The 26,382-nt window shown below is 39.8% G+C and overlaps 1 protein-coding gene across 5 annotated transcripts in view; it reads left to right on the top strand.

The window, feature by feature from the left end:
* The window catches only part of DCLK1 (doublecortin like kinase 1), a 357,933-nt gene that overhangs the window by 304,998 nt on the left and 26,553 nt on the right, over positions 1-26,382 (top strand). For all 5 annotated transcript variants that reach the window (XM_032294456.1, XM_032294457.1, XM_032294458.1 and 2 more), the window contains 4 exons: positions 11,889-12,022; positions 13,749-13,826; positions 14,522-14,618; positions 16,851-16,931. In XM_032294456.1, coding sequence (XP_032150347.1) covers positions 11,889-12,022; positions 13,749-13,826; positions 14,522-14,618; positions 16,851-16,931 — 390 coding nt within the window. The remainder of the gene's footprint in view (positions 1-11,888; positions 12,023-13,748; positions 13,827-14,521; positions 14,619-16,850; positions 16,932-26,382) is intronic.

The raw sequence follows: 26,382 nt of genomic DNA, 5'->3' as shown, positions 1-26,382 counted from the left end.
AAAGAAAGAAAGAGAAAGAAAGAAAGAAAGAAAGAAAGAAAGAAAGAAAGAAAGAAAGAAAGAAAGAAAGAAAAGAAAGAAAAAGAAAGAAAAAGAAAGAAAAAGAAAGAAAAAGAAAGAAAGAGAAAGAAAGAAAGAAAGAAAGAAAAGAAAAGGAAAAGAAAAGAAAAGAGGGAGGGAGGGGAGGGAAGGAGAGAGGAAAGGAAGTCTTACTTGGGGAAAACAAAGGAATCTCTTTTAAAAAGACTTTTTGAGTCTCCCAACTTTACAACTCAATAATGTGATCTAAAGCCTAAAAGAAAAAATATATATATAATGAGTTTTTAAGACCCTAGCTCCTTAGCATAAAAACAACTATGAAAGAGACTCGTTTTTAAAAACAGAGACATCCTTTCCCCCACTTTCCACTATTTGGTTTGCTTTTCATGTACTCCACATCTCTGGGGAAATCTTGAGAGATCTCCGCAAAAGCAAATGGGGGTCCTTCCTCACCCAGTTATTAAGGAGAATGCTTAGGGAAAAAGGAGGTAGAGACTAGGCATGGGATGCTTCATTGGGAAATAATGGGAGTAATGTAAGTGTTGCTGGCTCTTCAGGCTGGAATTTTAATGAAATCTATGTCATTTCTATATACTGTGCATATGTATATGTGTGTGTGTATATATATATGTATACGTATATATAACTTTTCCCAAAGATGCTAGTTCTTCTTTTACTTTTATTATCCACCCCTGAGCTCATGTATAATATATGACTTCTGTTACTTTGCCCATCTCTGGGAAGAGAGTATTCTCTTTCTAAAGCAGTGTTTCTCCGGGGTGGTCTAAAGACTCCCTGAATCAGAATTATTCCCAGATGCCTGTTAAAAATGCAAATTTCTGGGCCTGGAGGCAGCCTTACCAAATCAGAATCCAGTGACTGATGACAGCTTGCAGAAATCCACATGGCAGCCAGCTCCCCCAGGTGACCTGCATACACACTCAAGTCTAAAAGCAGATGAGCCACCCAACTCCCATGACACAAGTAAAAGCTAGTAAGATCTGCTCTGATGGAGAACCATCACTGTGCTTGCCCTGTGCTAAGGTCTTTACGGTCATTATTTTGTTTCATCCTCACAGCAACCACATGGAGTAAGTTCTATTACTGTCTCATTTCATAGGTAAGGAACCTGGGCACCTAGAAGTTAAATGACCTGCCCAAGGTTGTAACAGCTCTTAAGGAGAAGAGCCAAGGTCTCAATCTAACTCTGACTTCCAGAGCCTTGGCTCTTACCAGTACACTACAGTAAACTCTGTGTTAAGAAGAGGTTGCTGAGTACTTGCTGTGTGTCAGGCACTGTGCCAGGGAATCAGAGAGACATATTCTTCATGAAGTTGACACTGAAGCAGGAAAGATAGGCATTCAAGAAATAAATATGCACACAATTAGTTCATTGCAATTATGCTGGTAATCTTGTAGCTACCGGCTAAGAAGAGGCAGCCGAGGTCAAGTGACTGAGCCCTGACTTAATTGCACCTCAAATTCCACATCTCCACAGTAGCCTAAACATTCTCTTCTACATAGCTGCCTCCATCAAGTGCAGCAATTTTCTCTCATCTGCACTCATTATTCCTGTGTCTTGAATTATGTAGGAGTGTCTCATGGGAATGGACTTACAACTGGGCCTTTGTTTCAAAACGTCTCTAAGCTCCCAAACTTCAGCGATTAAAAATTAAAGTTTTATTTCCTTTCCTTTTTGCTTTTGCTGCTCGGTTTTGTGTACCCATTGTTCACTTACTCCTCATTCAAGTGTTATCTGTAAATGCAGGGGTTACATAGAAGTGCACTTTCACTAAAATTACAATTTACCTGATATTTCTAACGTATTATGCTCAAAGATATTTTATTTTAAATTATCACAAAATGTTCTCGCTTCTTTTTCCCTTCTCTTCTAATTTAAGAAACTGAACTATATAGAGAAACAATTGCAGTCATTTGTAATATAGATTTAAGATATCTACATGAAAAACTAAAGAGATTTTATTCTCCATCACAGTGATTTCTTACTGTGGGGATTAGGGGTTGGTGAATTTTGCAGGGATAAGTTTAGCTAAACTTAACACAACTGATTCTGTTCTGGTTTCACAAAATTGCACAACTAATTGCACACGAGACCACTGTTGGTTTCATATTCTGTTGAGAGTTGTGGAAATCAGAGAATCATCCCAGAAGATAGACCCTCACACACCCAGGATTATAGACAAAAGTTCAAAATCAAGTGGTTCACTCTTCCACTGACTGGTCTTACGACCTTGAGCAAGGTGACTCTTTCAAGCCTCCTTTAAGGGGTGTTGATGAAGATAAAGCAATAACACGTAACTATTAATTTCCTTTTTAAAATTTTCCCTTTCTTTGTAATTAAAAATTAAATTATTCCTAAAAATAAAACTGCCTAATGATAATGTTTTATGTAGTGAAAAATCACTTTTTAATCCTTTTTTTTTTTGATATTGCTTTAGAAATTTTACTATTTGCTCATGCATGGATTTGCCACCTCATGGCAAAATGTAAAGCTATAGACTATTTTTTGAAAATATTATAATAAAGTTAATGTAAAGGTTTGGAATTCATTTACTTATTATAGGGAAACTTACCAAATATATAAAAAGACCTCACAGCAAACTTTGTTTTACTATTTTACTAAAAGACATAAAAATATCCTTCTAAACTGTGAGATTGCCAACAAGATTTTTGTTAGCTAACCATTAGATTAATATTTGCTATAACTAGCAAAGTATTTTTAATAGATATCTTATTCAGCTGTAGATTTCACTTTAGGCAGTATAATTGTGTATATATAACTTTCAGTGATTTTTTATTTTTAATTCTTATAGAACAGTATAAAAATGTAGGTTGGCCTTAATCTAAAAATGTAGATTGTGTGAATGATTTATTTAACTCTAGTGCTTGGTCAGGTTAAAGTATTTTGATGAGAAAATATGATTTGACTTACAGTAATTTTCCAGCCACATTTTAAGTGAAAACTGGGCACTGATCCAATAAAAAATACCCCTTATAAATTTGTTATTGTATTTAACTAGAGTTTTTCCCCCAAAATTGATCATGCCCATGATTTTATATGGTTCTTGTTGCTTTACTTGTTGTTGTGCCTGGTACTTAATAACTGCATGGACAGGTGGATAAGAGGAGTGAGTGAGTGACTGAATGATTCTTCTTTAAACAGAGGACAGTGCCACCTGGCCTGTTAGATGGAGTTCTCACACTGGCCTCAGTATTAACTTCACTGAGCAGTGGGAGTAAGTATGATGCTTCCCAAGATGGGCTTATGCATGGGACCACTGTGTATGTACGCGTGTATGTGTGTGTGTGCATAGGTATGTATGTATGTGTAGTTTTGTGTGTATGTATGCCATGATGGTTCATGACTAAAGAAACTTTTTGCTTAAGAAAAAAACAAAAATTTTAATACTTTCAGTTTACACAAGTCACCACTAGATGGCAAGCTTGTACCCTTGGCAACAAAAACCATCAGTAGCAGCTTGTATTTCTTCCAGGGACCTGGGCAGGTCTTTTAAAAAAATGTGTACACAGATGCCACCTCCTTATGAAAATTAAATCTCTTCTGACAAAACTATAACTCACATCACTGTTTTTTATTAGATTCCAAAAACAAACATAGTAATTGCCTTCAAATATAACAAAAATCTTTTCCCTCCCAACGTCCCTAAGACTCTCTAGGAGAAAAACTGCCTCTCCTGGCAAGAAACTCTGTGTTCACGTGTTTGTACCTGCTCCCAGCTGCCCGTCAAAATGACATGTGCAACTCATGATCCTCGTTTTCACGCAGCGGTTTATATCTAGCAATAAGCGAGTCCTGTTCTGCCCAAGTGACAATGATAGGTTGTGCTCTGGCTCCTTCTAGTTGTCAATTCCATGCTCCCAAGATAACATATTTCCTTCACCTTAATCCCATGACTCTTAATTCCCCAAATAAACCCACCTGGTGACAGGATAGCTAACTGCACTGGTGGACAAGACAAATGCCACAGAGAGAATGGGTCTAAGGGTCATGAAGAAAAACACAGAACCTGAGCCCTCAGAGTGTATTGACGAATGGATTGGGGGTTACCCCAAGGAAGGGAGCCAATGATGTCCTGTGAGTCTGTCACCAATCATACCACATTCATCATGACCAGTGACTCCAAATGAAGGTGGATTACACCAATGACAGAAGTGAAGTCCAAAAATATCTTTGGCTCTGTCAAAGTCCAAAATGGGTAAGAAGAAATTAATCAAGAGATAAGCATGAATCCCTAGAGGCTATGTCGTTTTGTTGTAGTTGTGTTATTGGCGATTACAGAAACAATAATGGAAAACTTGGCCTGACTGCAGGTCAAAAGGCCAGTAGTTGATCTGGAAAAGACTATTGGTTCAGTGCGAGTCTCGTGACAAGGCTGTTAAAAGTATTAATATGGGCCAAGCGCGGTGGCTTACGCCTGTAATCCCAGCACTTTGGGAGGCCGAGGCCAGCAGATCATGAGGTCAAGAGATCAAGACTATCCTGGCCAACATGGTGAAAACCCGTCTCTACTAAAAAATACAAAAATTAGCTGGGCGTGGTGGCATGCACATGTAGTCCCATCTACTTGGGAGGCTGAGGCAGGAAAATTGCTTGAACCTGGGAGGCGGAGATTGCAGTGAGCCGAGATTGCGCCCCTGCACTCCAGCCTGGCGCCTGGTGACAGAGCAAGACTCTGTCTCAAAATATATGTGTGTGTATGTATATATATTAGTATGCCCTTAGACCTCTTCCCCTGAAAGAGGCAAGAGAATCTTTGGCCTGACTTACCATGTTACCCCTTATGGTAATAATCTGAACACATTCTGTCTGGGCCCGGGGTTGATCCAGAAGAGGGATGTCCAGTTGGGGCATGGTGGTTCTCATCACATATAGGAACGGCTGCCATATGGAAGATGGAGAACTTTCTTGTACTGTATTCGACAGCATGGAACTAAAATTAAAGAGAAAACATTAGTGGGCAAGAGATTTAGGGTTAACTTTAGAAAAACTTTCTAGTAATCTCATTTCTTTGAAGTTTAAATGTCCTTTATTACCGGTAGCTTGTAGTCATTGTAAGTGTCCAGGCAGAAATGGAATGATCCTTTTTTTGTGGGTGTTTAGAAAACAAATTCTACCCTTTGAATTTGGATGGAAGTGGAGGGAAAATAGAAAACACAACATTTTCCCAAAGCATTATTCAGTACCATAATGTGCCAGTTACTGTACTAAGTATTTACTGGCGGTTCTTCAAAGACCAGTGGTGTCAACAGGGAGATGAGGACAGGAAGGAGAAGTGTAGTGTGTCACCTTGGTAGGTCTGTGTTTGTTTACTTCAAACTTAATGACTCTGCTGTCATTAAGAGATGACATTCATTTCTCTCTAAAAATGACATAGGCTTATCAGACTAGCAAAACTTAAAAATAGCATACAGTGATGGCAAAGTAAAGAGGATAACAGTTACCTCACATGTGTTGGTGGGAGGGTCACATGGCAGAACCTGTCAGAGGCGCAATTGGGTATAACCAAAACCTTCAATAACATGTGTGCCCTGTGACCAAGTAATTCTGCTTCTAGAAATGTAACCTAAGAGGAAGAAACTGGATATGTAGCTATCCAGAGGGATGTTCATCTCAGGGTTTTGTAGTATGAGAAAAAAAACCAAAACACCCAAATAGTATATATTGAAATAACTTATCTCAGGGCACTGATGAATTAAATAGTGGCACAGGTGTGTGGCAGGACATGCTAGTTAGACTCTTGGACTCAGACATATCTGAATTTAAGTTCTGGTCCTGCCACTTAATAGCTGTGTAACATTGGGTAAGTTGCTTTACATCTCCAAATCTCAATTTCCTCATCTGCAAAATATGAGTAAGAGTACGAGGCAAGTAGGGCTGTTGTGAAGATCAGATGGGCCAAAGTGCACGTGAAGTCTTCATCACGATGCCTGGCATGTCCTGTGTGTGCAGTAAACAGCAGTGGTAATAGTAGTTGTTGGGATTACTAATATGGTGCCTCCATATAATGGAATATCCAGCAGCCACGGAGAGTAATTATGTAGATGTATTCTGATTCTCTTCGGAAAAACATTCAGGATGTATTGTTCAATGGCAAAAGAACAGGAAAGAGAGAAAGAAAGCTCTGGAAGTCCGTATCCCAAAATAGGAATGGTGCTTATTTCTGAGTGTTAGGGGTGAGTTAGCTCCTTTTCCTCTATAGTGATCATTTTCCTACAATGACATATTGGATAATAATTGTGTGACAGAAATGTAATACAATTTTTTTTTTTTTTTTTTTTTGAGACGGAGTTTCACTCATGTTGCCCAGGCTGGAGTGCAATGGCGTGATCTTGGCTCACCGCAACCTCCGCCTCCTGGGTTCAGGCAATTCACCTGCCTCAGCCTCCTGAGTAGCTGGGATTACAGGCACGCACCACCATGCCCAGCTAATTTTTTGTATTTTTAGTAGAGACGGGGTTTCACCATGTTGACCAGGATGATCTCGATCTCTTGACCTCGTGATCCACCTGCCTCGGCCTCCCAAAGTGCTGGGATTACAGGCTTGAGCCACCGCGCCCGGCCTGTAATACAATTTTTAAAAATTGCAATGGCACTGAGTTCCCACAGTTTTGGCAAAATCCTGGGATGTGTAATTCCTAACGGAATCTGGAATGTGCATGTTTTGTGTACCTCGCTGCAGCTGCGTAGAACTCTTTTTAAGATAGTTTCATGACTATTTTAAATTGAGGGTGAGAATCAGGTTTCCTGGAGTTTCCGTTCACTTCTCTGTCTTCCCAGATATCTCCAGTGTAATACTGAAGAGCAATTTTAGTTTCCCCTTTAATTATCTCTCATCTGACTTACTCCTTTCTGACATTGGCACAACATTCATTGTTTTTATTATTTTACTTAACTTTTGATTTCGTAAATATTTTACATGTAAGTATAAAATGTTTTAAAATTATGTTTTTCCAGGAGATTTAATTTAAAAGTACGTGGGCGATAAAGTGCATTCCACAAAATAACTCTCTGCTTAAATGTTGTTATATTTTATTTCTTAAAGATTAAAGATTTATGTTTAATCCACTTTCCTCAGAAAGCATCATAAAGGCCATATACCATAGCTGGAGGAAAATCAATGTCTTCTTAAAGGGATATCATATATGTTAAAAAGTAAATCTACCTTTTTTCATGGCTTTGTCAATTTCATGCCACTTTTGTTCAATTCTATTTGGTGAAAAAATTTTTATTACCTACCGAGCTCCTCTGTGAAATAGTTTTCAGTGGTTACTGATGATTCATTAGCCAGTGTTTCATCACGGTTATCCTTGGATTCACAGAAACATTGAGAATTATGTTTGTTCCAACACATCTGTTGTATTAGTCAGCTTTTAGTGCCATATTCTGGGAATCTCAGAAGCCTTTTGACTGGGTTCAGATTATCTGTAAATTTTCATATTATTTTATGGCCACCGGCTGCATTTTATGACTATATATTAAATGTTTTATTTTTTCAAATAACTTTTCCAAATGGTCTCGGTTTTCCATCCAAGGGAAATCAAGCATATGCCCAAAGATCTACTGTTCAGTCAGTTGCAGCTAATGCAAAACCCCAAATAAACAAAAAAGGCACAAAAATGAAACCCTTATTTAAAAAACAACCTGTATAAAATACCAGTGTGCCCCAAAATCTACACACTTGACCTTTTGTTATATCTGTTCTTGGCTGGATATGCCTTCAGCTTTTAATTGGAACCTTTTTCATAATTGTTGCCATTTAACACATTTAGTCTGTCAAATCATAGGATGTCTTTATAGCCATATAATAAACCCTAGAGAACAACTTATCTGACTGTAGCCATCTGCAATGATCACAAGAGTAGCTTACAAAATACTGACAGTCTTTATGGTAATAGGATACATATGGCAGCCCACAATTATGTGTAGCTGCATTCAATTAGTGTTGTACAATTACACAGCTTTATTGCTTAGTTAAAACAGTGAAAGCACTACATACTGGGTAATTTGCACTAATCCCTGTCCCTTTAATAGCTCCTTGGTGTTTAAAACGTGGAGGAACATCTATAGTACTTAAAGGACCTGTTATGAACATTAAATCATATCTCATGTGGTGAATACTCCTTGACTGACAATTAATGTACCCCTACTTCATGTGTGGGTCACGTTTTATAGAGACTTTAATATACAGTTACGGCAAAAAGTTCTTCTTACACTACAGCTCCACTAGCTGGACCAGCCTGTCCAAGGCTGTGCTTGCAGCCTGCTAATGTCCCTTTCTGAAAGATGGTTAGAATAAGGAGAAAGGCCAAGGAACAGAGTCAATCCAGAGAGCAGTCTAAGCCAAGGATTCGGCATTTTCAATGTGAACTTGTTAGAAGCCTTTCTGGTTTCTAACTTTTAATTAAAAATTTAGTTCGAAGTGAATTTATGGCTGCCATTTAGAATAATACTTTCTGGAGATGGTTTTGTGAGGATGTGTGTGCGTGTGCGTGCATGTGCAGGCTTTAAATGGATGTATTTGGCGATCTGATTTTTAAACAAAGGTTTAATTACATTTTCAAATGGCCTCAGTCATGCCCCTGTGTCACTGGCTGGGTAAGAGATAAGGGTGCACATAGTTCAGGCTGCAGCAGGTGCTAATGGAGAGCCCCAGTTGTGAGAGGGGTCCTTAAACCACTGTGGGAAGGGCTTTCCCATTGGAGGAGAAGAAACACTGAAGTATATTCTTCTTCATCCTTTTCCCAAAGTGTTGGCAGAGAAAAAACCAGGGTGACCTAGTTTCCTGCCCTGCCTGACAGTGAATTAAACAGAATTCCAAACTCGAGGCCTGGGCATTTATTCACCTGCAAAAACACTTTGTTGCAGCATTTCAAATGTACTTGTGTCTAGATATGGTTTCAATTACGTGGAATTGGCCTTTGTCTTTAAGCTCTTATTTCCCCTCCTAAGAATCCTTTGAACCTCTTTATGTTCATGAAAATCCTACTCTATGGTTTTCAAAGCAAAAAAAAAAAAAAAAAAAAAAGGGACATTGTCAAGTAAGTGATTAAAAGTTCACTGTACAGGGAATAAAAAGAACATCACAATTATGGTTCTATGTATTTTAATGGCTTTGGTCTCTCTAGACCTATGATTACTTTTAATAATTCTTTTTTATGATTACTCATTTTCTTTAAGTAGAATTTTTAGTGATTTTTTTTCTTAGCTATTGAAACTTTGAACTATATTGTTCATTAATATTAAATATAATTGGTGTATGGCTATATGTTAGATGGAATTTCTATTAAAATGTAGATGTTCAAAAGAAAACTTTCGCTACATGTAGGAGAGTTAGTTACAAGGTCATATTTAGAACTAAAATGGGACTTGTGACTGAATCCACCACCATCTGCTTTTGTCAAACTTTTGAACAGAGTTAGGTGATATAGATACTGTGTTTAGGAAAAAAAACTACAAAATTCCTGCATCAAGGGGGTTGAATAAATCACAATCTGCATCACCTCACAAAGCACACAGAATGAAAGTTTGGACCTAGCAGAACATCAAAGCAAGAGATTATTTTGCATCTTAGAAAGGTTATTGTTAACAAAATGGAATTAAGGAAGTAAACAATTCTGCTCTGCCTCGGAAATCAACTAGACCATCTACTAGATGTTTCCATCTCAGATTTTTTTTCATGAAAAACATTTGCTTGTCATCTGGATGACCAGAACGGCTGACATGGTAAGACTACAACTTAGGATTTTCTTTTGCCTGAGAACGGTTAGGCTGGGGCGGATGTTGTGTTTTGCAGCTGTAAAGCCTCAAAGTTTTTAACTTAACTCTAATTTACCAAGGCTGGACAGCTGCTTCATTAAGTAAGGAAGAAAATGTCCATCCCAGATGACAGCTGGACAAAGCCACATCTGTGAGGGACATATGGCTGTTTTTGCCCTAACAACCCAACCACAGGTGACCCCACAAGTCTTCAGATACCTGCCAGAGGGCAGCCCAAACTCAATCCTGATTAACAGCTCTTGGGAATAAGACTCCATGCTATGAGTGTGGATAAAGTGTTAAAGAGTGTTTTCTGCTCAGAAAAGATGCAGTCTCTCTAGACAAGAGGATCTGACTGGCTGCTTCTGCCAAAACTGTTGGATCCAAACGATTATTGCTGATATTGCAGCTTAGCTGGCCAAACATCTGCACTTTACGTTGCAGTGAAATGCAAAGTTAATCTTCTTTTTCCAAAGGAAGGCAGTCATGGCATGTGAACAGTAGCGGTGCCCCTGATGTGTGGAGATGTGCCTTGCTGTGCAAGAGATTCAAACTGCTGCAGCAAGTTACAGATGATCATAGAGTGTGAACAGAAGAATGTGCGAGCCTCCGCTTGCTGGGTGAAGTATTTTGACGTACATGGAAAAGTTGGCTGCTTCCTTGAGGCATCTCCAGAAGATTGCCCTTGCTGGAATTACTAGCCTTTTACAGTGGTTTTCTTTTCTTTATCTTATTGATTCCAACACAGAACACTGAATTAGGATCTTTAATGCCCTTTCCTTTTTTCTTTGAAATCAAAGTAGTTATTTGGGATATTTTTTGAGCAGCTCCATTTGTTTTGATGGTGGCTGGAATTAAAGGGGTATAAGTACTTGCCTTCCAGTCACATGCATCCTTTTCTTGATTTGTTGGGTGAAAGACAGAAGACTTTTACTGCCTTAATAAGGGAAACCTGGACAGGATGCTGACTCTGCACCTGATAAATCTTTCCAAATTGCCACAGGTGAAATGAAATGTTAATCTCTCTTTCAATTATTAATTTAAGAAATGTAAATAGATCTTGTTGAAAATATGGGGCACTGAAAAGGTATTTTACTATAAGTATTTTTTTTTGTATTCGATTACTAGAGAGAATTGTATTTTTTAATTTCTTTCTTTTTTTTTTTTTTTTTTTTTTTTTTTTGGAGTGTGGGTTTCTCTTTTGTTGCCCAGACTGGAGTGCAATGGCATAATCTCAGCTCACTGCAACCTCCGCCTCCCAAGTTCAAGCAATTCTCTTGCCTCAGCCTCCCGAGTAGCTGGGATTACAGGCGCCCGCCACCATGCCCAGCTAGTTTTTGTATTTTTAGTAGAGATGGGGTTTCACCATGTTGGCCAGGCTGGTCTCAAACTCCTGACCTCAGATGTTCCACCCACCTTGGCCTCCCAAAATGCTGGGATTACAGGCGTAAGCCACTGCACCTGGCAAAGTTTCTTAATATATTGAAATGAAGAGACAATATTCATGAATCAGAGACACTGCACTAAAGACTTTCTATACTTCATTTTATTATGCAAATCCATTTTTATTATAGACAATATCAAGTACAGACAAACAAAAGGATTTTAAAAACCTACAATCCTACCACCAAGACACAGATACATCAATACTGTATTCTTTCAGACTTTTTTTTCTTGTATGTACTTTTTTTTCTTTAACGGACATTTTATAGAAACCAATCTGAAAACCACTCTGCTCATTTCCCAAACATAATTCAATAACTTTAAACCCACATCGCCATTTTAAGGTCATGTAATCTCTTGTTGTATGAACATACCATAATTTATTTAACCAATTTCCATTTCTAGGTGTTCACCATGTTTCCAGTTTTGCAGTAATCTAAAGGAAGAAAGATATTTTTGTGTATATATCCATTCTTGCATAATTGCCTAAAGTTATTTTTTACCTTCTATACATTATATTTAAACACAATGTGTTTCTCATTTCTTCAAGAAACGGCTTTTGAGCTCTTGATTTTCATGTAGTTGTGCTTTTTAACCTTTGTTTTAGGTGTATGAGCACCAAGATGGCAGCAAATCACTGAAGCTGGGTGACTTTGGACTGGCCACCATTGTAGACGGTCCCCTGTACACAGTCTGTGGCACCCCAACCTACGTGGCTCCAGAAATCATTGCAGAGACTGGGTAAATGCTTCTCTTATGCTTAAGTGCTGTGCTTGCAAAAAAAACTTGCCGGCTTCAAGAATAGGAAAAATAGTACTGCTGTCCCATCCAGAGAGAAATAGCTATCAGGTTTCTTTCGCTCTTTTTAAAATTTTATTTTATTCTTTAACGTTTACAGTGGGAGCCATTTTCTCTGTTTTCCCAATCTGTTTTGTCAATTACTGCAATTTTAAGGCTTCCATTTGGTCTTTGTTCAAGGAAGAACAGAAGTTATTAACCCCAGAGTAAACAATGTTCGGACGAACAGAAACACACGGCGATGGTAATTAACTCTCATTTGGAGATAAAAGAAGCAGACACTGCTGTGTGCGGTGATTACAGTCTCCTGCGGTTATTGCTCTCAGCTGCCCTCATCCTCCAGTCCAGGTCCCATTTGGGACCTCTTGGGGATCCACTGATTTTCTGTGGAGTACAAACACCTTTGGCATCAGGGGACACTGGGAATTTACGGGCTTCTGTGTGCAGAATCAGATCAATGTGGGGAGAAGGGTAGGGTAGCCTATTCCTTACTAAGGACTCACAGTATTCCAGGCCTGAAACTCCTTTACTTCTTACTCTTCCAGTAGGTAGTGCAATTCCCATTTTGCACTTAAATAAATTGATACTCTAATGGGTTAGAGACCATGTAAGCTCAAGACTAGTTTTAGTGGCTGAGTCAGAATTTGAACTCAGCTCAGCCTAAGTCAAAGACCCCTTTGGTAAGAAGCCCTATTTCTTACCAAGGGCAATAGGCAAGCTCGGAGGTGCCACCCTTAACCAGAAGGAATGGAGAGGGTGGGGTGCTGAGAGCAAGCAGCCCTACTTTTTCTTCTCATTAGCAGTTTCAGTTCACACCTGGGGATCTAGGTGGCACCTCCCCTGTGACCAGTTGGAGATAGTTTTTTGTTTGTTTGTTTTTGTTTTTTATTTTTTTGCTTGTACCATAGACCACAAGGGCAAAAAAACCAAATAGATGAGAAGGGAATCCCAATAGGGAAATTTCTGGGGTGAGATGTGAGGGAGTGAGGACTTTGCTATTTGGCAAATTTGAATGAGGTGGGAGCCCACATTCACAGCCTTGGCTGACCTCCCTCAGGTGGGCCTGCCTGGGGCACAGCCACACTTTCTATTGGAACATATTCTGCATGCTGCTGGGAGGAAGTGGTGAGTCTTGAGGACCTTGTTGGGGACCAGCTCTGATGCTAACTGTGATCTTAAGCAAAATTACTCACCCGTCTGAATCTGTTTGCTCTTCTGTACAATAGGCAATACTTATCTTGTCCAACCTACAGAGTTGCTAGGAAAACAAAGTAGGATCATGTATGTCGGTGCTCTATAAATTGGAAAACATTCTAGAAATAATTATTGTTCCTAAAGTAAGGGAGTTTATCTCAAGGGTCCATCCCTATCTCAGAATTGTAATGACTATGATAAACCTTTTGGCTGAAACCCTTCATTTACTGATATTTATATATAAGCCCAGGCATGAAATCCTTTGATTTTTATTTCTGCACCTTGGTCTTTTTAATTTTTTTCCTTGAACTCTAGCTGGCGGGTTTTAGTTTAGTGTTTGTTGTTGGGATTTTTATTTTGTTTGGTTTTGTTTGGTTTTGTTTTTGTCTTGGAAGAGAAAATATATTGATTTTACCAAGCTGCATAATTTGTCCGAGTCTGACTCTCCTAACTCTAACATCCCTTATTTTTCCAGATATGGCCTCAAGGTGGACATCTGGGCAGCTGGTGTAATCACTTACATCCTGCTATGTGGTTTCCCTCCATTCCGTGGGTATGGGCAACAATCTTTTATTCAGCTCTGACAAAGCATTTCTCTATTCTCCGAGTGATTCATTCGCCCTTCTTGCACGAAGGAGCCTGCGGCAGGAAAAGAGCACAAGGACTTTACTTGCAATCCCTGTTATTTTTTCCATGTTGTGCATACTAATTTATATGCCTTCCATATTTCTTCTTCATATCATTACAAACTCATTCTTTCTTTCTTTCTTTTTTTCTGTTTTTGTTTTGAGACAGAGTCTCTCTCTGTTGCCCAGGCTGGAGTGCGGTGGCACAGTCCCAGCTCACTGCAACCCCTGCCTCCCGGGTTCAAACAGTTCTCCTGCCTCAGCCTCATGAATAGCTGGGATCACAGGTGCATATCACCATGCCCAGTTACTTTTTGTATTTTCAGTAGAGACAGGGTTTCACCATGTTGGCCAGGCTGGTCTTGAACTGCTGACTTCAAGTGATACACCTGCCTTGGCCTCCCGAAATGCTGGGAATACAAGTGTGAGCTGCCGCACCCAGCCCAAAAACTCTTTCTTAATTTACCAAAACAATTCCACGCTGACATTTTTTAATTGCTTAAAAACACACATTTTACACCTTTACGGGAAAAAGAAGGGCTCCAGTGCCTAAGACTGAAAAGGCATACACTGAGTTGATATCTTAGTGCTGTTTTTTCCTTGTTGTCGTTCACCTAAACAGAAGTGGTGATGACCAGGAGGTGCTTTTTGATCAGATTTTGATGGGGCAAGTGGACTTTCCTTCTCCATATTGGGATAATGTTTCCGATTCTGCAAAGGTAGGTTTCCAGTGCCTTCCTCTTCCCTATATCCTGTGTGTCTTAACGGAATTATTTATTCCGAATCATTGTGTGCAAAGAAACTAATGACATCATAAGTGTGATTTCTGTACACATTTTAGTTGTAATTGCTAGGTTTTCCAGGATTGCACAGTCATCAAGTCATCTGTTCACAGACATCCCAACAAGTACTTATCAAGTCTCTCCATCTGCTGCCTTCATCTCTCCCAGGTGTCATTCCAGTGACATTGCTATAGCCTCTGGCTATGCCCCACCCTTGCCAGGCTTGAGCCCAGCTCAGATTTCTATATAGCCTGGCCTGTGGTTTCACCTCTCTCAGGGCTTGATTTAATGCCATTTTCTTAGTGAAGCCTTCCAGACCTTCCTGTTTCCAATTGCATCTCTTAAACCTTACCTGGCTTGCTGTATCCTACTTGTCTGCTTTATTTTTCTCCAGAACACTTACACCTGTGTATCCATCTGGTATGCCATCTAACTACCTATCTCTCTATGCAAAAAGATAGGTATAAATAGGTAGGCATATCTTCTTTATATAGTCAGCTTCCAGACTCTCTCCATCCAGTAGAATGCAAATTCTGCAAAGGCCAGGATTTCTATCTATTTTGTCTGTTGCTGTAGCATCATTGCCTAAAGTATGGCCAGTATATAACTGGTGCTCAATATATATTGAATAAATGAACAAGTGTATGAATGAAGCCATCAATTAATCAATCAAAGGGAAGAAAACTCAACCTCAACGTAGGTTGAAATCATCAAGAAAGATGTTATGGGGAAGCTATGATTTAAGTTGAACCTTGAATAATAGCCAGGATTTAGAGGCAGAGGGGAAAAACACACAAGATTCTTGGTTTTTACACCAGGAAACTAAAAGATCAACCCTTAACTTGGATGGTTGCACAACAATGTGACTGTACTGAATGCCAGTGATAATTATTTTGAGAATTAATTATCTTTTGGTTGCTCAATGAGTATACCTTTGCTTTTGCCATGTCCTGAGTGTGAGTTCCCTTTAAAAGCCAACCCCTCAGACCTGAGCACTTTGTGTAGAAAATGACGCATATTGTGTGCAAGTCTCTCATTTTCTTCAACTGTCTAGGAACCTGGCAGAAAAGGAGTGTCAGAGAGAGGCGCAGATTAAAGGAGATGGGATGATACAGCTGCAGAGCTGGGGGCTCTTCAGGAACCTGCCCAGCTCCCCATGCCATCACTGCATGACCTGAGGGCTCACAGTTTCTGACGAATAGGACCATCTCCTATACCTCCATAGCACCTGCAAAGGGCATCACACACAGCAGATGCTTTCAGAGTTCTGGTCCAAGTTAGAAAGTGAATGAAGAACGCTAAGTGAACTCTCTCCCTCAATGAAAATAAACCATCCCCATCCTGAATAGTACTATAAAGCCTGTATATAGTGGTACTATAAAGCCTGTGTATGTTATATGGATAACACATATCTAACCATTTCATGACATGGGAGCTTCTAACCCAAAGTGCACAATTGTATACCATACTCATCGTTAAGACCCAAGTAGAGCATTCCTGGTCCAAGTCCATTTGAGCTCATGAGAAAGTTCCATTAATTTCAGGATGATAAAATTGTTTACCTCTTCATAGTTCTGTTTTTCTTTGTATTGATTTGTCTGGAAGTTTTTGAAACAATTTTAATGTATTTCTTTAGAATTCTTTAGCTACTAAAGGATAAATTCTATCTTACCACCTAGCTGTTGGCAATTCTACCTTTCCTCATTTCTTTCTTTTAAACCTAAGCATCCTGTCTTGAAATTCAGGGAAACAATTCATTTTTCCTTTCAGCTGCTAAAGTGAAATTTTAAGTAAAGTGTTTTTTTAAATGTGACTTCTATATTAAACTAATTAATAAATCTGTCTTTAATGTGCAAAATGCTAGACAAAGAAAAAATATTAATTTCTTAACTTGTATACTTTCTTTTCTACTATAAGCGTTTTTATGAAATTGATTTTATTGTTAATTTAATTTTTATTCAACCACAAGCTATATATTTATAATTCCAAGTGCTTACCATTTTTAACTTTTAAAAGTGATACATAGCCACAGGTAAGTGGAGTTGATATGTTTAAGATTTAGAGCTTTTACAAATGCTTTTCGAAGCTAAAAGAGAACTCCTGCATTTGCACACATCCAGCTTTTCTCCTTAAATTCAGATAATTGGACTCTAATGTTCCCCTTCACAGGAGCTCATTACCATGATGCTGTTGGTTGATGTAGATCAGCGATTTTCTGCTGTTCAAGTTCTTGAGCATCCCTGGGTTAATGTAAGTGACTTGCACCCTTTTCTATGTTCACGCTTAACATTCCTTTTAAAAATTATTTGCAGATTTCTTAATGTTATTGTCCCCTTTTGAAAGTGTTGTGGGCCAGGAGCAGTGGCTCACGCCTTTAATCCCAGCCCTTTGAGAGACCAAGGTGGGTGGATCGCCTAAGCTCAGGAGTTTGAGGACAGCCTTTGAGGGCAACATGGCAAAACCCCGTCTCTACCAAAAAAATACAAAAAATTAGCTGCACATGGTGGCACATCCCTGTGGTCCCAGATACTCAGGAGGTTGAGGTGGGAGGATTGCTTGAGTCTGGGAGGCAGAGGTTGTAGTAAGCCAGGATCATGCCACTGCACTCCAACCCGAGTGACAGAGCGAGACTCCATCTTAAAAAAATAAGTGTTATGTTTCATTTTGTTCCCCACCATCTCATATGTGCCACGACAGCTACAAGATCTTAGACTCGTTCCATGAGGGCATCTGATGGATACATTATATTTTATTCTGATGAGATTGCCTTCTAACTGGTGAGATGCCCATAGCCTCAGTCTTCTACCCCACAAACTGCTTTCTGCGGTCCAGATTAGAGCTGAATAATCATCAATAAGATATAATAGACTTTCTGAGTCAGTCCTGCTTTTTTCATGATTCCTACCAACAGTGAAAGTGACCTAAGGGTTTCTGCATACACCTTGGGCTACTCCAGGGCATCGCTTCTCAGATGTGAATGTGCTCACAAATCAGCTAGAGATCCTGTTAAAATGCAGATTCTAACACAATAGATTGGAGGCTCTGCATTTCTAAAAGCTTCCCGATGCTGCCTCTGCACTGTTCTTTGAGTACAAGGGTCTAATGGTATTGCATTAACTATGAAGGAATTCTCCAGAGCAGAGTCATTATTTTTTAACTCTGTATTTCTCTATAACTGGTGGGTAAAATTTATTTTGATTAATAATACTCACAGTTGGCTGGGTGCAGCGGCTCGTACCTGTAATCCCAGCAGTTTGGGACGCTGAGGCAGGCAGATCGCTTGAAACCAGGAGTTTGAGACCAGCCTAGTCAACAGGGTGAAACCCGATCTCCACTAAAAATACAAAAATTAGCTGGGTGTGGTGGTGCACACCTGTAATCACAGCTACTCAGAAGGATTAGGCATGAGAATCACTTGAATCTGGGAGGCAGAGGCTGCAGTTAGCTGAGATCATGCCACTGCACTCCATCCTGGGCAACAGAGTGAGACTCCTTCTCAAAAAATAATAATAATAATAATAGTATGGCCATGGTGACTCATGCCTGTAACCCCAGCACTTTGGGAGGTCAAGGTGGGCAGATCACTTGAGGTTAGGAGTTTGAGACCAGCCTGGCCAATATGGTGAAATTCTGTCTCTGTTAAAAACAATAATTAGCTGGGCATGATGGCATGCACCTGTAATCCCAGCTACTCAGGAGGCTGAGGCAGTAGAATCACTTGAATCTAGGAGGTGGAGGCTGCAGTGAACTGAGATTGTGCCACTTCACTCCAGCTTGGGTGACAAAGCAAGACACCATCTCAAATAATAATAACACTCATAATACCGACAGGCTTAACTTCTAGAGTCTGCCAGAAGTATTTTAAGCATCTTATGTACCTTAACTGTATTGTGTTTGTGCTGTGTTCTTCCCAACAACTTTATAATTTTGTAATCTAGTTACTATGGTAATCCCTGTTGACAGATGGGGAAGCTCCATCACTAGGTTTAATGGTTCCTACTGCCAGAATAGAAGACAGATATAGGTTTGAATATAGACATGGACATGGTCATAGAAGTGGACGGTTATAAAATTGTCAGCTCACTGATATAAATTTTACCAGCCTCCCTACTGCGCTGAATCATCTGGCTATACATTAAAGGCAACAAAATGTTCCATTTCTCTGAATTGTCACCTTGGTGAGTAGTTGAGTGATTTGTTTTGTTTTGTTTTCCAAAACAACAAAAGCTTGAGGTCAAGGCCTGATTGAAACCACAGTCAACATGTCAGGTGACTACATATGGGGTGACAAGAACTTGGAATTTCATTCATGTTCTGCCACTTGATGGCTATAGGTCTAGGTTCCAGCATTCTACATGTCTGAATGTGATGCTTCACACTCCACTGGGAGGTTATATACAAATAACAGAAGAATAGACATGAAAATGAGCATGTAGAGCTATGCACTGAGGTTTATTTTAAGATTTCTCATATAGCAGTTTTCTAACTGGTGTACAGACGTGCAAAGACGGTAATCCCCACAGCCCTAGGGATAGTGAGGCTATGCAGCCAGCATCCGGGAGTGGTCACTTCCAGCCTCAACGACATCGGCATTCACCCCAGGGTGTTAAGCAAAAGTTATCCTTTTCTGTGAAGCTGAAAAGATTCGGAAGCATCTTATCTGAGCCTCATAACAAGCCTACAAGATACGCAGGATGGGTATTATTGTACCCATTTTACAGATGAGGAGATGAAGGCTGTGCGGGTGGATTTTCTCAAAGTAGCCAAGCTTGCAATGGAGCCAGAATTTGCAGCCAGATATCCTCACTCTCAGCCCAGATGTTTCAACGTCCCATGCACCACATTACATCTACCCCGCCCTTTGTTACACATAAAAACACGGTAACGTTGCAAACAGATAGGTATAATAGGGACACAGTCGTCATTGTAATGATTGCTAATGCAATTAGCAACCTTTCCAAACTCACTTACCCAGCTCATGGTACCTTTTCCTTAGCTGTGCAGGGAGGAAGAGGTACAAGCCAGCTGTAGGCCCTCTGAATGGCAGTGGTTGGTTCTGACGGATCCACATGGGCTCATTAAAAGCCCACAATCCATAAACTGACAAATTGCATGTTAGCTCTGGAAAAACTGGGACAGGGTGACCACACAGAAGAAACTAGACAATCTGAATTTGACATGTGGCCTTAAAAGTCCCCTGAAGTTTTTTTTTTTTTTTTTTTTTTTTTTTAGAAACAGTTTCTCTCTGTCACCCAGGCTGGAATGCAGTGGTACAATCGTGGCTCACTGCAGCCTCCACCTCCTGGGCTCAGGCGATCCTCCTGCCTCACCTTCCCAAGTAGCTGGGACCGCAGGTGTGTGCCACCACACCTGAATAATTATTAAAAAATTATCTATAAAGATTTCTAAATACATTTTCATCAGAGGGACACTCCGTGCCAGCCCGGCCCTCTAGGAACAATGTCGGATACAACCATATATTTCCAGGGCAGTGGGAGCGGCTTCCCCAGTCTGCTCTGTGGGGAGACTTCCCAGAGAAGGAGGCGCCAGAGCTCGATTCTGGAGAAGACCAGGAAGGAGATATCTGGCAGTCAGTCCCAGCAGAATGTGCGTGTTTGCTAGAAGATAACTTTGTAAATGTCAGCAAATTTGTTTATATACATGAGGGGTCTGGAGTGCTGTTGGAAACAGCATAAATCTTCTCCTGATTCCAGACCAAATCGCCCTAGGTCAATAATAACCCAACTCAACTATGGTAAAGAAACAAATAAAGAAGACTTCTGGCTGTTACCAGTGAAAAATTAGGTTGCTCATTTTCCTATGGCAATATGTACATGTCTCAGCAATAACTTGCTGCCTCCTCAACCTGCTCTTGTGCACATTTTTACACATGGTCCCACTTTGCCCATAATTACGTTCCATGGCTCCCTCTGGATCTTAGACTTCTGCTGTCATTTCAGTTCTTCTCTCAGATTTCCTAAAGACATTTTCTAAAAGCAAGGAGAGAATTTAAGTAATCATCTAGGAGATCGAAAACTTAAAAAAAAAAAAAAAAAAAACCAACCTGTCTATAATACTACAAACAGACTTAACATCCTCAAAAAAATATCAGTTTTAATAAAAGCTTTAAAAGACTTGATTAGGAAGTGACTGCTTAACTTTTGAAAGTAACTGAATCAGAAAACGGATTTTTTGTATCCGAAAATAATAAATTGTTAAAAGTAAGCTTTCACAATCAGCCTTTTTAGTATTTGTTGAAGTCTCTAAATACAATAAATAAATGACCAAGCAAATGAAATAAATAAATTAGGGATTTCAAAGGATATCCATTTAGTAAGACATTTTGCATTTGGAAATCAAATTATATCTGATTACCACAAAGAAGAGAAGGGGATAGAAAAGCACTAATAATTATGTGAACCCTAAGGACATTGTCAAAAAGCTCTTCCTCTGCTCTCATTAGTTCTAATTTTCTCTATTGCTTATACCATGACCTTTTTACCTGACATACTTGGAATTGAAAAGGCAGTCTAGGACGCATGCAGTGGCTCACTCCTGTTCACCCAGTCTAGGACGCATGCAGTGGCTCACTCCTGTTCACCCCAGCACTCTGGGAGGTTGTGGCAGGTGGATCACTTGAGGCCAGGAGTTCAAGACCAGCTTGGCCAACATGCTGAAACCACATCTCTACTAAAAAACAAAAACAAAAATTAGCCCGGCATGGTGGTGGGTGCCTGTAATCTCAGCTACTGGGGAGGCTGAGGCACAAGGATCGCTCAAACCTGGAGGGCAGAGATTGCAGTGAGCCAAGATGGAGCCACTGCCCTCCAGCCTGGATGATGGAGGGATACTCTGTCTCAAAAGACAAACAAAATAAAAAAGAGAGAGAGAAAAGAAATAAAAAAGAAAAGGCAGCCGCATGTAAAACAGAGAATAGAGCATAGGGCCACAGAACTGGAAACCCTAGTCGGCAAAAGTCGCTTGTTTTAGCCTCATTCCAGGAGCTTCCTCTAAGTTCACCTTTATTTTATACATGCCCTGGGTCTGAATCCCACCATGCTCCACTGTATTCTTGCCGTTTGCTCTGTTGTTGGAAGAGTCATGAGTGAGGCCTCTCTGTAGATGGTTCCAATGAGCCACATGAACAAAACCATCCTCAGTAAGCAGCCACATGTCTGGAGGAGGAATGTAGACCCACGGAAGGAGCACCAGCTTACCCACTTGTGTGGCCTTGTTGGGCAAGTCTTTTCTCTCCTTTGAAACTGTTTTCCTATCTGTGAAATGGAGAAAATAGGATTCTCCTCTCCACTTGCTATGAGGATGGGAAAAGATCATGTATTTGAAGAGCCTGAGAGGGCAATCTTAAGTCCTAGCACCTTACAGGTACTTAGCAAATATTTGATGAATTTGAGTCTGAGCGAGATGACAACTATGTCATCCATCACCCTGTGCTGATGAAATTCAAATTGTGATTTATGCTGGTGAATGAGAAGCTTGATTTAGGAGGAAAGACTGTCATCCCCTAACACGACCTTGTTTGTGTGCCACCGGTCGGGATAGATAATATGTGCACCACCCGCTCTGCTACTTTCTCCAGCTTCTCAGCTATTTTGTTTAATGTAGTTACAAAATACCAACAGAAATTGTACCAGCTACATTTCTTTATCCTATTACCCATCTAGTGGAGAGCAATGTGATTTAGGCACATTTGTCATAAGAATAGAATAGGCAATAATACATCTTGACTTTTTCAGGAATTGGAACGAGGGTTGAGTAACTTTCCCCACAAACAATGCTTTATTGATAGAAAATATAGGTTCATGATAAATTCATAAACAGAATTGACATTTCCAGAAAAAAATCTTATTTGTAATTAGGATCAAAGGATCATCATTGTAATATTTTAAATGTATTACTATCATTCCATTTTTATTTTCAAAATGTTCACCTACCTTATCCAGAACTATTCTTCTGATACTCCAGGATGCTATAATTTTATGAATCTATGTTTTATGTCAAATTATTTTGCCAAGTTTACTGATAAAAAACTGAGGCTCAAAGGAGTCTAGTGGAGCCTCTAACACAGGGCTGATGCCTGGGTTTTGCCATGGACATTCTCATTTAATTGGTTTGCACTGGCTTCCTGGCATCAGGAGTTTTAAAAGCTCACAGGTGATTGTAACATGAGACCAAGTTCAAGAACTTTTGTACTAGCAGAACGGACTGGTTTAAATAAATCAAATATAGTTATTTAGCCAATTCAAGACTTTCTATCACCTTCCTGGTCTTTACATTTTAATGTACCTCCTATATCCCACCTATGTACTCTTTTGGAAAGATACTCCTAAGTCAGGATATTCAAAAAGAAGAAAAGAGCAAGAGAAAGAAGAAAAAATAGGAGCCTGGATAATCTCTCAAGATATTCCACATTGACTAGTAGAAATCAGCCCTACTCACACACAAAAAATGTACACATTTGTCTTATTGTGCTGGTAGAATTTGTTAGAAATTAAGTGAAGCCCAATGACACTGTAATAATACATAAAACCACTTATTTATATTCATAAATTTTAAATGATGACATGGAGTTTCAGTTTCCAGATGGGCATTTTATCCTGTCCTTTCTCTAAAATAAATCTTGACTTGCCTCACATTTTCTCCCAAAGGGCAGTGTGAATTGTAGACAGAGAATCATAGGGCCATGTTGAAGACAGTCAATGGGACTTGGGGTGCCGAGCAGGTGGGGATGGTTAGCAGCACACTGGGAGCTGACGTGGAACCGCTATTGAAGAGTCCTTGAATGACCTTGGAATTGTTTAAAACTAAATGGGGATATTCTAGCAGTAAACTGTTCAAGACTGCCATGCTTCTCATGAGTTTACAGATATTAGTAATAATAGAGTCTGGCAATGAATAGACTGCAAACCAGATCCATGATTCAAAACCAAGAATCCACAAGGGGATGAGAATTTTCTAAAGCATGATGCCTGAAATGATTTCCCAGAGGAAAGCGAGGAATTCACACTACGGAGTGACTTCACATCCATTCCCCAACAGGCCTTCCCACAGCTCTTCCCCAGGAACCCCTAGAGAAATGGAGACCAGGAGGCCAGGTCTCCTATGGACGGTGGTGAGAGTTCATTTTCCATTTTGCAAACTAATTTTGTTCTTGTCAGTTGCAATGCTCTGCCAAGTGGTGGATGGGAATTTCTAATTCAAAAACTACTAACCTCAAACCACAACCAGCCGGTGTCAAACTTCAGAAACTATCCCCAAACCAGAACGTATGGTAATAATTCTGTATTTGTAAAATGCTGCCAGATTTGTCACGTTTAGAAAATTCATAGCACATTTTTGGCACATAATCTATTCTGAATAATGGTGATAAAGATGTATATATAAAAGTATGTTTTTAATGTCCCTATTTATTTTATTGATGCATGATAGTAAGTTAGCTAAACCTCCATCATCAATTTGTATGGCACAGGTACAGATTAGATCCCTGCAAAGGCAATTTTTTAAGTCTTTTAATCCAATTATGCTGAAAGCCTTCAAAATTTATGTAAAAACACTGCAGACTGTTTCATTGTCATGGTGTGTGTGTGTGTGTGTTTGTGTACATGTATGTGTTTTACCTCCTCCAGACACCTTACTTCATTGGAAAAAAAATCCTGAAACATTTTAAGATTTATGAAGTGAAAAGCATCTCTGACAACTTGTGAGAGTTGTTTCGCTACTTGCATTGCTTAAACATGAACTAATAACCCAAGGGAAGCTCAAACCTTCGCTGGAATTTAAAGCTGGAAGCCTTCACCTCTAGGCCCCAGCATCTGAAAGAGTTGCTAGGAAACTTGACAGGAGATTAGGACCAGGACAGGGCTGGGAAATGATAAGGAAATCCACTGTGAGGTGGTGAGAGAGCAAACTCCTAGTTCAAGAACTAGCAGTGGGGGGAAAACCAGGTGAAGGTAAGTTTCTGAAAAGATGCCGGTGATGGGGAGTGAAAAGAAGGTGGAGTTATTCAGCAAGAGCTGGATCTTTCTCAGTAGGTTAAGTAGGAGCTGCTCTTAGGAAAACCCAGTTTCTTTCCCCGTATTTGCACCAGGATGGTAAACACAGCCTATGCCCATCATAGGACCACCCTGTTGGTCCATGCCACTTTATTCTGTCCAGTGTCAGCCGAACCTTGCTGCACTGCTTGCTGCACTTAGGAGCCTAGAGTCCTAGCCCTAATAGGTCATGTTGACACATCCCAGGTTGGTGGATACCCGGTCTCCACTTGGCAGAGAAGTTTCTGTGTTCCGCTGGGTCCCTAAAATGCTCAGCGTCTCTTTTAGTGACCTCCAGATAATTCCTAGGCTCCATTAAGTCTTGTCTGAATATTCTCTGGTTTGTTCAGCCCCTCATTCAGTTCTCATTCCCTCTCACCACTGTGCCACTTTCATCATGGAAAAGATGATTCACTGAGTATTTACATTTAGCACTTAGCAGTCCTTTTGTAGCTGATGCCATTCTAGTGAGTATCCTCAATTGATGCAACCTGGTGTGGGGAAAAAAACCAAAAAAGCAGAGTTTCAGGCCTCGTTTGATGCTGACTCTACCACTTTCTAGCTGTGTGACATTGAGCAAATGTTTAAAACTAAACGGGAATATTCTAGCAGCAAACTGCTCAAGACAGACATGTGTCTCATGAGTTTCTCATGATTTCACCTTTCATGCTTCTCATGAGTTTCTCATGATTTCATCTTTCATGCTTCTCATGATCTCACCTTGCTGAGCCTCATTTTGCCCATCTTCAAAATGGAAATGATACTGACTAACATGGACGGAAGTTTGAAGAGGAAAGAATCACACATATAAGTAGCAGTTAACACTGTGTCATCGTCCTCTCTGTGCCATGCTCTTCTAACTTGCCTTCCCTGCAGCTCTGCTCATTCTCTCTGTTTCATCTTTGCTTCAGAGAAAGAGGTAAACCTATACCTCCCCAAGGCAAACCACTTCACCTGTCCTCCGTCCCCACCCTGCCCGTTCTCTATTATTCAATTCTCCCTTTTCACTAGCTTCTTATCCTAAGACCACAAATATGCTGGAGTTTCTTTCATCCTAAGAAGACAAACCTTTCCTCAACCTTCTCCGCAATCATGTTTTTCAAACTATCTCATCATCGAAAGCTCATTTGATCCCTTTGCCCAAGGTAGCCTGGAACTGAACAAAAAGGTGGTAAGAAGTACATATGTAATCTTAGAGATGAGGCCAGTAAGGCACCCAGGGTGGCCCCTTTCATTCAGGCAGAGCCTGACACTACCAAAGCATGATACTAATATTCAGAAGACTTTCAGCGTCATTTTATCCCTTGTCAAATGTTGAAAAACTTGCAAAAATTCTCTTAGATCCCAAAAGCTGTTGTTCAACTTGAATTACAGGGGCCTTGTGTGTCATTCACTATTTTAATAAAAACATTTTTTATATACACCATTGAATTCACTCTTGTGTTTAGAACTCTGGATGCATAATCCTAATTCTTTGTAATCATCACCTGACTTCTCTTTGACTTGTAGAGTGAACCAAGAACTGGATAATGTACTCTAAAAATGCCTCAGTAAAGGTCAAGGTAGTCCTTTACATTTCTTAAACTTACAATCCTCTTATGAAAAAGCTTTATTCCTAATGGAGATGAAGGCCTCAATTCTGGGGTCTTTCA

Source organism: Sapajus apella, unplaced genomic scaffold, assembly GCF_009761245.1.
Source record: "Sapajus apella isolate SASKATOON/1434 unplaced genomic scaffold, GSC_monkey_1.0 scaffold32, whole genome shotgun sequence".
Classification (NCBI taxonomy): domain Eukaryota; kingdom Metazoa; phylum Chordata; class Mammalia; order Primates; family Cebidae; genus Sapajus; species Sapajus apella.
Note: the sequence above shows the minus strand (reverse complement) of the source record. Positions and strands in the feature narration are given on the sequence as shown.